Genomic DNA, 12,669 nt, shown 5'->3' on the forward strand with positions numbered 1-12,669 from the left:
AGAATGGTGAGCCTGTGGAATTCATTGCCACAGGAAGTAGTTGATGCCAAAACATTGAATGCATTCAAGAGGTGGCTGGATATAGCACTTGGGGCAAATGGGATCAAGGGTTATGGGGAAAATGCGGGATAAGGTTATAAAGTTGGATGATGAAAAGTTCCAGGGATGAGGGATTTTAGCTGCCAGGTTAGTTTGTAGAAGTTAGGATAGTTATCCTTGGGGAAAAGGAGATTGATGAGAGATTTGTTGGAGGTGTACAAGATTGTGACTGGTCCAGATCAGACAGAGAATTAATAGCTATTCCCATTAGCTGGTGGTACAAAGAAAGGGGGATAGAGGTTTAAGCCTCTGGACAAGAGATTTGGAGTAATGTGATGAAGAACTTTCTAATGCAGTGAGAGGTACTGATCTGGAATTTGCTGCCTAGAAGAAATAATCAATGATTTCAAAAGGCTGCAGGATGGGAACATAACGTAAATATATTTGTACTGCTGTGGGGATAGAGCGAGTGAATGCAACTGACTGGATTGCCCAACAGAGAACCAACATAGATCAAAGAGACAAATGGTCACCTTCTGTGCCACAGTGACTATTTGACGCAAACCCTTTCTGTATCCTTTTTAAAAAGTTTATTTTATTCATGTCACAAGTAGGCTTTTAGAGTAACTTCATTGAGGTGTCAATGAAAATTTCTTAGTCACCACAGTCTGGCACCTGTTTGGTACACTGGGAGAGAATTTAGCATGGCCAAAGTATCTAACCAGTACATCTTTCGGACTGTGGGAGGAAACCGGAGCACCCAGAGAAAACCCACGCAGACACGGGGAGAACATGCAGACTCCATACAGACAATGACCCAAGCTGGGAATCAAACCCACATCCCTGGTGCTGTGAGGCAGCAGTGTTAACCACTATGCCACCATGTCACCCCAAGCTTGTCGTATCCTGACTTTTCTTCTTACTGTTAGTTTGCCAAACGTACTAACAAGTTTATTGGTTTCCTTCTATACGGAATTAAAAAAGTACTGAGAAAGCTATGTGAAGCATCAAAGTCTATCGAGCATCATTCACCACAAGGTCAGGAAGACCTTGGAACAACACAAATCAAGCAGTTAACAGATAATGGCAATTTTTAATTGGCTGCTTGAAAGCTTAAGAAATGAAAGTGTTAGAGGAAGGGAAAGTTCAAGACATTCCCTTTAATGAGGCAAAGGAATGGATAAAATAAGACCGAAAACAAACAACTCCCAGTGAGATTTGATCTTTTCATATATTATTAAGAAGCTCCTTAAGTTTCACATCTGCTTATCGCAATTTTTGTGGTTCTTCAAATAAATTAATCACCTCACATTTATTCCCTATTGGCTGTGTTACTTGATTGTTTAATCATTGTTGGGATGTTGCTATCACTGGTAACGCCAATATTTATTGACTACTCCTAACTACACTTGAGAGCTGGTGGTGAATCAGCTTCAGGCAGTGCTGCAGCCCATGGAGAGTAGAAACATCCACAATGCTGTTAGGAAGGGATTTCCAGGATCTTGACCCAGTGACCATCGAGGAACGGTGATATGTTTCCAAGTTCGAGTGACGTCAGACCCCTGGAGAGGGATGTGCAGGCATTCCAATGGGTCTGCAGCCCCTGTCCAACTGGGAATTCATGAACAGAGGTTTGGCAAGAGGAGTCAGAAAAGCTTGGCACATATTGAGGTCACGGCGTGCATGGCGGTAGAGGAACTGAATACTCAAACTAGTGGTCAGGGTGTTGATCAAGCGGGCTACTTTTTCCTAGAACAGTCGAGCCTCAAGCGTTATTGGAGCTGCATTCATTCAGGTAAGTGGAGAGTATTTCATCATGTCCCTGACTCATGCCTTGTAGATGAGGGTGAGCCTTTGGGGTGTTGCGATAGGTAACTCATCATATAATTTCTAACCTCTGATCTGCTCTTGTGATCACTGTATTTTTGTAGTTGGGCCAGTTATGTACACCACATGCGTGAATCTTGAGGTGAGTAACTCACCCCCTGACTCTCCAAAGCTGTCCACAATCAGGAGGATGATGGAATACTCTCCCCTTGCCTGGATGGGTGCAGCTCTAACAACACTCCAGAAGCTTGACACCATCCAGAATAAAGCAGCCTAATTGATTGAGATCCCTTCCACACACATTCACACTCTCAATACTGATTAACAGTGGCAGCAGTATGTACCATCGAGAAGATGTTCTGCAGGAACTTGCCAAGGCTCTTCAGATGGCACCTTCCAAACTCACAATCCCCCCTACCATCTAGAACAACAAGGCAGCAGACTCATGGCAACATACCACCTGAAAATTCCTGTCCAAGCCACACACCATCCTGACTTGGAAATATAATTGCCATTTCTTCACTGTCGCTGGGTCAAAATCCTGGAATTCCCTCTCTAACAGCACTGTGGGTGTACTTACACCACATGGACTGCAGTAGTTCAAGAAAGCAGCTCACCACCATGTTTTCAAGGGTAATTAGGGATGGGCAATAAATACGCTGGCCTATCCAGTGATAGCCACATCCCATACATGAACAAAAAGAACTTGAATCGAGTGCTGAATCCTACATCAAGGATTCCTATTTTATTGACAGCTTGTGCCTTCAGAGTAGAGGGGACAGGAAAGAAATTGACTGAACATTGCAGATGTGATTTCTGTATACGTTCCTTGCTTTTGAATAACTGTGGATCTGGAAAATTATTTCTGCTCTTCCTGCAATTGAAATCACGTTGTGGGAACATGAGGTATAATTTCCAATCGTAAAAGATGATTTGTGTGTGAAAACCTTTGGTCATGGTGTTTGATTTAGGCTCTGAAAATTATTATAAACCCCCTGCTGTCTTGAATAAATGCCTTTTATAGTTAACATCCCAATTAAGAGAACATTCTAAACAATAATTCTCATTCAATTATGTGATCATCCTGGATAAAGTTTAAAGTTTTACTTATAGAAATGAAAATAGCTTTCACTGACTGTACTCATGTAGTTCAGTTTCTGAATCACTGTTCCGCTTCCTTTATCTTTGTGAAATATTTTATGTACAACCTCATCCAGAAGTAAAAGACTTTGAATCTCCTGTGTTACAAGGAATGAAATTGGATTTACTAATTTAAAATGTTTTTCCAAAATATATATCAAACACAAGTGAGAGCACAGGAAAGAGTGCAAGTTCTTTACAAGCATTTCCCTCCTGCCATTATTTCTCTGTTATTTCTACAGTCTCTGCAGTACAATAAGGGGCTTCTTCTCCCTCTCAGACTCAGCTACAGCCCTATGCAAGAAAGATTGTAGTTCATTCGCTCTGTGGTCCGTGTAAAAGTTATTCTGTAAAGAGACATAAAGCAGTAGGCAAGATTGGCCTGTGTTGGCAACATACCATCTCCCCCACCAACCCCATCATCATTTTCCCAAATGACGATCAGAAGAACCTGGGCCAGGTGATGAAGTTGCCAATGTCATGAACATCAGACGGACATATTAAAATCCAACCACATTCTTAAAATGAATTTCAGGAGAGGCAAGCACGGATTCATTGGGATTCTTATTCCCTTGGCTGATATTTCTATATTTCGCAATTAGTACGTTTCTGCTCAAATATCTTTCAGCAAGTGAGAAGTTGAGTGATGCATAATCATTTTTTAAAAAATTATGCTTTTATCTGTTGAATAGCAAAAGGACATTACGACTGGCAGACTACGACATGACACTCTCATCGTATCCCTCTGACAAAATTGTACCGACTTACTACTTTTTAATATACCATGCAATGCAAGAAAATAAATTACATTTTAAAACGCTGATTCATGGATGATTGGATATTCGTGATTATGCAAATAAGTTTGACAGGAAGCTTGAACCAGAAAATTAATCAGAAAACGAGTGCAATCTGAAGCACAATTTGCGCCTGGATTGCCGATTATGCCCGAGGCGGAAAACCTTTAACTATCTTTAGCCAACTATGTCAATGTTATGGATTAAACAGCAAAGCAGATGCACTATGACAGAAACCAGATGCAATCAGAACCGGGAACAACCCAGACTGTTACCCCAATCAAACAGAGATTAGATTGGTTTGACTACATGGTGTGATGTGCGTGTACCATAAGGTCAACAAAGGCTAGATAACTAAACCCTACTTGGAACAACGATAGTGACCCATGCTGCATTTAGAAGAACACTTCCCATGGATCTAGAGGGATGGATACATTACATGTATGGAAAAATTTAAAGAAAAGGTGATGGAACGAAGAACAAAGATCTAACCAAAGATAATCTTCCTTATTGTTTCTGGCACGGGGTCCTCTTATGAGCTACCAAGGAGCACTCTTACCTTTCAGAATGAACTGGTCCTTTATATAATCTGAGGACTGTAGGACTTGATAGTTTTTCTCCTGAAATCCAGGTGTGCAATCCAAATTCACCGCAAATGCTTGTAGCAACACCTAGGATTTGAGAAATTCAAAGAAGTAAATAACTGCTACAAATATATGTATTTTCCATAGAATTAATCATGCATATCAAGCAATGCCTCAGAAAAACCAAAATCATTCCAAATTTATTTGGAAAATCCTCCATCTTTGAATTGCACCGATCGTGTACAATAGTCTCTGTGATCTAAACACATGAAGTGTAATCATTTCAAAAAGCCATGTTTAGTCTGCTAAAAATATATTTTAAAATCATTCTGCATTTCCCAGATCCCATAAACTGACAACTTAATCCTGATTTTCTGTCCCTTAGAATATTAATAAAATGTTAACAGTGGCAAATTAATTATTTGTAATTATATTATTCAGATTCCTAACTAGGAGATCTACTATTATATACCAATCTCAACTAATCATCATAACCAGCAAGTCTGTCAGTGTTGGCCAGGTCATTTGGACTCAGAAACAGGGAATCATCTGTATCAACCAAGGCATGGTATTGATGTCACCCATGCAACTTATGGGGGTTGAACACCACTCTTTTCACCACCTGCATGGTAAATCGGGTAGTCCTTAAAACCAAAAGGTTATGGAATAGAAATGGGGAATTGTCATCAAAATAAATAGAAATTTGGTGGCCTTAAATGGAACATCACTGCTGAGTTGGAACAGAAATGAAAAATTTCATTATTTACTTCAAGGAGAACATTTTCTTGCAAATTTCCTACAAGAAAATTGAAAACATACAAAGTTATGAACTAGGAAGATTAGGCCAGTCGGCCCCTTGAAGTGGCTCCATCATTTAATAAGACCATGGCTGATCTGATTGTCGTTCCAACTCCACAGTGGACAGCACGGTGGCACAGTGGTTAGCACTGCTGCCTCACAGTACCAGGAACCCTGGTTCAATTCCTGGTTTGGATCACTGTCTGTGTGGAGTTTGCACATTCTCCCTGTGTCTGTGTGGATTTCCTCTGTGTGCTCTGGCTTCCTCTCACAGTCCAAAGATGTGCAGATAGGAGTGATTGGCCATGCTAAATTAACAGGAGGATTCGCAGGGTAAACAAGTGAAGTTACAGGAGTAGGGCCTGGTTGGGATTGTGGTCAGTGCAGACTCAATGAGCCGAATGGCCGCCTCCTACACTGTAGGGATTCAATGAACTCCACTTTCCACACCTACCTCTGATAACCATTGACTCTTGTTAATCAAGAGTCTATCTACCTCTGCCTTAAAAATATTTAAGGAGTCTGCCTTCACTGTCAACTGAGAAAGAAAGAGCCACGATCCTCTTGAGAGAAAAACATTCTTCTCATTGCCATTTTAAATGAGAGACTGCATATTTTGAAACTGCATACTTTGGTTCTAATCTTCTAACAAGGGGAGACATTCCTTCAAAATACACCTTCACAAGTCACCTCAAGTTCACATGGATTTCAATAAGGTCTCAATCTTCTAAACTTTAACGAACACAGGCCCAACCTGTCCAAACTCTCCTCATAAGATAGAGGGGCAAGTGCCGGAGAGGGCTGGGTGAGTGAGCGAGAGGAGTGAGGGAGAGAAGTGTGTATATATCTGAGTGTGAGAGAATGTGAGAGAATTTGAGTGTGTGTGTGAGAGAGTGTGTGAGTAAGTGTGAGTGTGACAGAGTGTGAGTGTGACAGAGTGTGTGTGACAAAGTGTGAGAGTGGCAAAGTGTGAGTGTGGCAAAGTGTGAGTATCTCAGAGTGTGTGCGTGAGAGAGCGTATGTGAGTGAAAGCGTGTGTGAGAGTGAAAGTGAGAATGCGAGAGCGTGAGCACGAGTGAGAGAGACAGACAGAGTGCTAGTGAGAGTGCGAGAGAGTGTATTTGTGTATGGGAGAGAGACTTATGTGTGTCCATCTGCTTATCAGCTTTACAGCAACATTCATCCCATTAAAAATGACAAAGGGTAAGACGTGATGACAAAGGGTAAGACAATTCGGTTACGTTCACCTTAGTGATGGAAAGGGATAGGAATGAACCTCGGGCTAGTGGTTTTAGCTGGGGGAAGGGTAATTGTGAGGCTATTAGGAGAGAATTAGGAAGCATAGGTTGGACTAGGAGATTACAGGGACTGGGAACGTCTGAAATGTGGAGTTTTTTCAAGGAGCAGCTACTGCGAGTCTGTGATAGGTATGTCCCTGTCAGGCAAGGAGGAATTGGTAGGGCTAGGGAACCGTGGTGCACCAAAAAAGTTTTTTCGTTGGTTAAGAGGAAAAAGGAGGCTTATGTTCGGATGAGACGTGAGGGCTCGGGTAGTGCACTAGAAAACTTTAGATTGGCTAGGAGGGAGTTGAAGAGTGAGCTAAGAAGGGCTAAAAGAGGACATGAGAAGACTTTGGCTGATAGGATTAAGGAGAATCCTAAGGCGTTCTATAGGTATGTTAAGAACAGAAGGTTGGTTAGGGCAAGATTAGGGCCAGTTATAGACAGCAGAGGGAAGTTATGTGTGGAACCGGAGGAGATTGGAGAGGCATTGAACCAATATTTCTCTTCGGTGTTCACGCAAGGGGACATGGATATAGCTGAGGAGGACACTGGATTGCAGGGGAGTAGAATTGACAGTGTTGCAGTTGATAAGGAGGATGTGCTAGATATTCTGGAGGGTCTGAAAATAGATAAGTCCCCTGGTCCGGATGGGATTTACCCCAGGATTCTCTGGGAGGCAAGAGAAGTGATTGCAGAGCCTCTGGCTCTGATCTTCAGGTCGTCGTTGGCCTCTGGTATAGTACCGGAAGATTGGAGGTTAGCGAATGTTGTCCCATTGTTTAAGAAGGGGAACAGAGACTTCCCCGGGAATTATAGACCGGTGAGTCTCACTTCTGATGTGGGCAAGGTTTTAGAAAAAATTATTCGGGATAGGATTTATAGTTATTTGGAGAGTAAAGAATTGATTGGAGATAGTCAGCATGGTTTTGTGGCGGGTAGGTTGTGCCTTACTAACCTTATTGAGTTTTTTGAGAAAGTGACCAAAGAGGTGGATGGGGGTAAGGCAGTGGACGTGGTGTATATGGATTTTAGTAAGGCGTTTGATAAGGTTCACCATGGTAGGCTTCTGCAGAAAATGCAGATGTATGGGATTGGGGGTGATCTAGGGAATTGGATCAGGAATTGGCTAGCGGATAGGAGACAGAAGGTGGTGGCTGATGGTAAATATTCATCATGGAGTTCGGTTTCGAGTGGTGTGCCTCAGGGATCTGTTTTGGGGCCACTGCTGTTTGTAATTTTTATTAATGATCTGGATGAGGGTATAGTTGGGTGGATTAGTAAGTTTGCTGATGACACCAAAGTCGGAGGTGTGGTAGATAGTGATGAAGGGTGTCATAGTTTGCAGGAAGACTTAGACAGGTTGCAGAGCTGGGCCGAGAGGTGGCGGATGGAGTTTAATGCGGAGAAGTGTGAGGTAATTCACTTTGGTAGGAATAACAGATGTGTCGAGTATAGGGCTAACGGGAGGACTTTGAATAGTGTGGATGAGCAAAGGGATCTAGGTGTATGTGTACATAGATCCCTGAAAGTTGGGAGTCAAGTAGATAAGGTTGTTAAGAAAGCATACGGTGTCTTGGCGTTTATTGGTAGGGGGATTGAATTTCGGAGTCGCAGCGTCATGTTGCAACTGTACACAACTCTGGTGCGGCCGCACTTGGAGTACTGTGTGCAGTTCTGGTCCCCACATTACAGGAAGGATGTGGAGGCTTTGGAGAGGGTGCAGAGGAGGTTTACCAGGATGTTGCCTGGTATGGAGGGGAGGTCCTATGAGGAGAGGCTGAGGGATTTGGGGTTGTTTTCACTGGAAAGAAGGCGGCTAAGAGGGGATCTTATTGAAACATATAAGATGATTAGAGGTTTAGATAGGGTGGATAGTAATAGCCTTTTTCCTCTGATGGAGAAAGCTAGCACGAGGGGGCATGGCTTTAAATTAAGGGGTGATAGTTATAGGACAGATGTCAGGGGTAGGTTCTTTACCCAGAGGGTGGTGAGGGATTGGAATGCCCTGCCTGCTGCAGTTGTAAATGCGCCTAGTTTGGGGGCGTTTAAGAGATCCGTGGATAGGTTTATGGACGAGAAGGGATTGGTTTAGGTTAGAGGGTCATTGTTTTGTAACTGGTCGGCACAACATCGTGGGCTGAAGGGCCTGTTCTGCGCTGTAATGTTCTATGTTCTATGTGAGTTTTCCATTACCCATTCCTAAAGTGGGCACTATATCCTGCGGTTAATGTTAAGGAAGGGTGGCTTGGCCAAGGGTCAGTGTGAGGAGACCATGTAGCTGGTGAACGTATTTGTGACTGTGGGCCTCTTCCTTACTCCTAATGCATGCATAGGTAAAGCTGGAAAAGACTGGTTTATGTTTGGTCTCTGTGTTCATCCCTATTCTGTCGCTAAAAAGCAGCTGTCAACATCATGAGACTGCTTGCAGTTCCCCAATGCTCTTGGGAGGTTGGTATGAAATTCATAGCTTAGAAAGTCTGGGAAACCCTGAATTAGGATAATGATTACTCTAATGAAGTACTGAAGTGTAATTGGTGCCATAGGAACTTTACCTATTAAGCAACCACAAATGTTAACGACACCACTGTAGTGGGTCAGATCTCAAACAACAAGAGTACAGGAATGAGATAGAGAATCTGGTGAACGGGTGCGGCAATAATAATCTTTCCCTCAGTGTCAACAAAATGAAGGAGATTGTCATTGACTTCAGGAAGTGCAAAGGAGAACATGTCCCTGTCATGCGAATGGAATGTTGGCCTTTATAGTAAGGGGATAGAATATAAAAGTAGGAGGTCTTGTTGCAACTGTACAGGGTACTGGTGAGGCCACAGCTGGAGTACTGTGTGCAGTTTTGGTCTCGGAGGGAGTGCAGAGGAGTTTCACTAGGCTGATACTGGAGATGAGGGGGTTGGACTATGAAGAGAGACTAAATAGACTAGGTCTGTACTCGTTGGAGTTTAGAAGGCTGAGGGGGGATCTTATAGAGACATATAAGATAATGAAGGGGATGGATAGGGTAGAGGTGGAGAGATTCCTCCAGCTTAGAAAGGATAGCAGGACTAGAGGGCACAGCCTCAAGATAAGTGGGGGGGGATGCAGTTTAGATCAGAGTTGAGGAGGAACTTCTTCATTCAAAGGGTGGTGAATCTCTGGAATTCTCTGTCCATTGAAGTGGTGGAAGCTACCTCGCCAAATATATTTAAGTCACGGGTGGATAGGTTTTTGATAGACAGGGGAATTAAGGGTTATGGGGAGAAAGCGGGAAAGTGGAACTGATCAGCCATGATCTTATTGAATGGCGGGGCAGGCTCGAAGGGCTAGATGGCCTACTTCTGCTCCTATTTCTTATGTTCTTATGTTCTTAATGTCAGGAGAAACAAAGGGAGGTTTTTTTTTTAGTTTCAATCAAATGTTTGCTAATTTTAGTAGATTCTTCAGTGCAAGTGTAGTATCTGGAACAAAGGGAGCTACAGGATGATATTACATATTTTAGTTACCTATTGAAACAAGTTATGGAGTTTATAATAACTGCAAGTGTAATAAAAATATTAGAATAAGCGGTCATAAGAAGAAGAATTTCTGCCAACATAGCAATGAAAGTATAAGACATAAAATATAAATCACCAAACTACAACTACCGCATATTATTTTATAACGGGCAATCTGTGACCACAAATCCCAAACCACATAACCTAAAAAAGCTGATACAATGCAGATATTCATCTCTGGGCCCTCTTTTGATTCGAAGTGCTGGATGGACTTGAAACTGGGAGTGTTCCAGATCGACTTTTAGACCCGTTCTCCGATGCCCTCATACGCACGCTGCCTGAAAATATATCATCGAGTCTGAATCACGCTGCACAAGCCTGTGGGTGGAGCTTAACTCACCCGAAATGTTGCAGCTCCAATCGGCACCTTGACAGAAATGACAGAATGCAGCTCCCCAGCAACATCCCTCCTGGGCTGAATAATGCCTCTCCCAGCCCCCACAGACATCGTACCACCTCCACAATATTACTGACTCCCCTTATCCCCCCAATCCCCCGCCACCCATTCCAATCATGGCCCTTCTCTTCGATCTGAGGCAGAGTGGCAGCGGACCCCCCATCACCCCCCCCCCCGATCCCCACCCCCCATTAATCACTGGTAGGGTGGCAGCAGACTCACCTTTCCTCCCCCCCACCCATCTCAAGCAGAGTGGCAGCTAACCCCCATTTCCCCCCTCCAATCTCAACCGTTCCTCCCCTCACCCTCCCTCACCGATCTCAAGCACAGAGCCATCGGACGCTCGGCACTTAACTCCTCACTAATCCCCACTGATGGAGCGCCGGCACCAGACTATATGGAGAACGTCTGTTTGGTGCCGATTCTGGATGGGTGAACACGGTGGTAGAGGGGAAAGTGCTGGTGAAGTTGGGCGTGCAGCCCATTAAGTCAATTTAAATGCATGCAAATGCATTTCGGGCGTGGTCCTGATTGCGGCCATTTTCAGGCCTTGGTAAAGGGGGAACAGGCGCGGAGGCAGGTGCGGATTGTGCTACTTACCCCATGCCCGACATTAGCAAGATTTTGCACCCAACAATGGGCACAATGTGATGGTACAGTCGGACTCTCTATCTTTTTCCCTGTTTCAGTACAGAACTATGAAGAGTATGAAAATGACCCAATACAAATAGGTGACATGATTGTCCAGTTTTCAGCCTACACTGTGGAGGCGCTGACCTAGTCATATTATCGCTAGATTATTTAGACTGTTCTCTGGACCTGAATTCGAATCCTGCCACAGCAGATGGTGGCAATTAAATTCAATAAAATATATCAGGAATTAAGAATCTACTGACGACCATGAAACTGTTGTCGATTGTCGGAAAAACACATCTGGTTCACGAATGACTTTTAGGGGAGGGAAATCTGCCATCCTTTCCTGGCCAGCCTACATGTGACTCCACAGCAATGTGGTTGACTGCTGTCTGACATGGCCTACCCAAGGGCAAGTAGAGTTGGGCAATAAATGCTGGCCAGGCAGCGATGTGGGTGGTACGGTGGCATAGTGGTTAGCACTGCTGCCTCACAGCACCAGGGACCCGAGTTCAATTCCTGGCTTGTGTCACTGTCTGTGTGGAGTCTGCACGTTCTCCCCGTGTCTGCGTTGATTTCCTCCGGGTGGTCCGGTTTCCTCCCACACTCCAAAGACATGCTGGTGAGGTACATTGACCCTGAACAAGCGCCAGCATTTGGTGACTAGGGGAATTTCACAGTAACTTTGTTGCAGTGTTAATATAAGCCCTACTTGTGACTAATAAGTAAATAAATAATGTCCATGTCCCACGAATGAATAAAAAAAATTGTCGTGAGCAGATTAATCTAAAGATTACCGCGTTTATTGCTGCCATTTGGTTTTCATTTTTACTTTAAATTTGAAGAATAAAGACTGGACAAACTGGAGCTCAAGATATTACTGACCACAAATTAGTGTCGTATCATTAATACATTTGCATTAAAACCTGGCTAATTGACATTATTTGGCAGTGCTGAACCAGCACCTTATTAAATATAACTTCTAGCAATCCACATTGTAAAATGGCAAGTCGATTTTGCTGCATTAAGAACACATCTATTGATCAATTTTGGTGACAGAGGTTGCAGATGTTACTTTAGAATTCAACGTTTTGTATAATTTGTTCTTCAATTTTGATGGGAACAAGTTTCAAAAATTGAAACTTTTTACCAGAGTGGGCTTTATTAAGTTAACTCCTTACAAATACTCCCAAACATTTTGGTACAAATGTATATTTCCAGTTCCAATTAGAATAGCAGCACTTGAGGAAGTACTCCAGATTTAAACAGCATGTGCCATGAGTTTTCTTTGAGTGCCTGCATTTTTTCATGATGCCAAGTAATTGTGTAGCTGATTCCAGTTTGTTTGTTATAATGGCTTCTTGGGACTTGCCTATTACACTCACGGAGCTATTACAGCAAACAAACTGGAATCAGCTACATAATTACTTACTTGGCAGCGCGAGGAACAAAGAACAGACACTGCAGCTGGTTCCTGCCTTCGCTTGCGATTAGTACTTTTTATATTCTTCCATCAAAGCCCTATCCTCACAACTGGCTGCATCAAAGGAGGCAGGGGGTGGACATGCACCAAACTGGATTTTACAATGCCGATCGTGGGACAAAGGCTGGATGTGGATCTTTGCT

The 12,669-nt window shown here is 43.2% G+C and overlaps 1 protein-coding gene across 1 annotated transcript in view; it reads right to left on the reverse strand.

Annotated features, from left to right (window-relative positions):
• cdh13 (cadherin 13, H-cadherin (heart)) overlaps nt 1-12,669 on the reverse strand; it is a 971,374-nt gene that overhangs the window by 797,857 nt on the left and 160,848 nt on the right. The window contains exon 2 of the mRNA XM_080186753.1: nt 4,360-4,471. Coding sequence (XP_080042879.1) covers nt 4,360-4,471 — 112 coding nt within the window. The remainder of the gene's footprint in view (nt 1-4,359; nt 4,472-12,669) is intronic.

Source organism: Carcharhinus amblyrhynchos, chromosome 4 (genome assembly GCF_965287045.1).
Source record: "Carcharhinus amblyrhynchos chromosome 4, sCarAmb.v2.hapA, whole genome shotgun sequence".
NCBI lineage: Eukaryota > Metazoa > Chordata > Chondrichthyes > Carcharhiniformes > Carcharhinidae > Carcharhinus > Carcharhinus amblyrhynchos.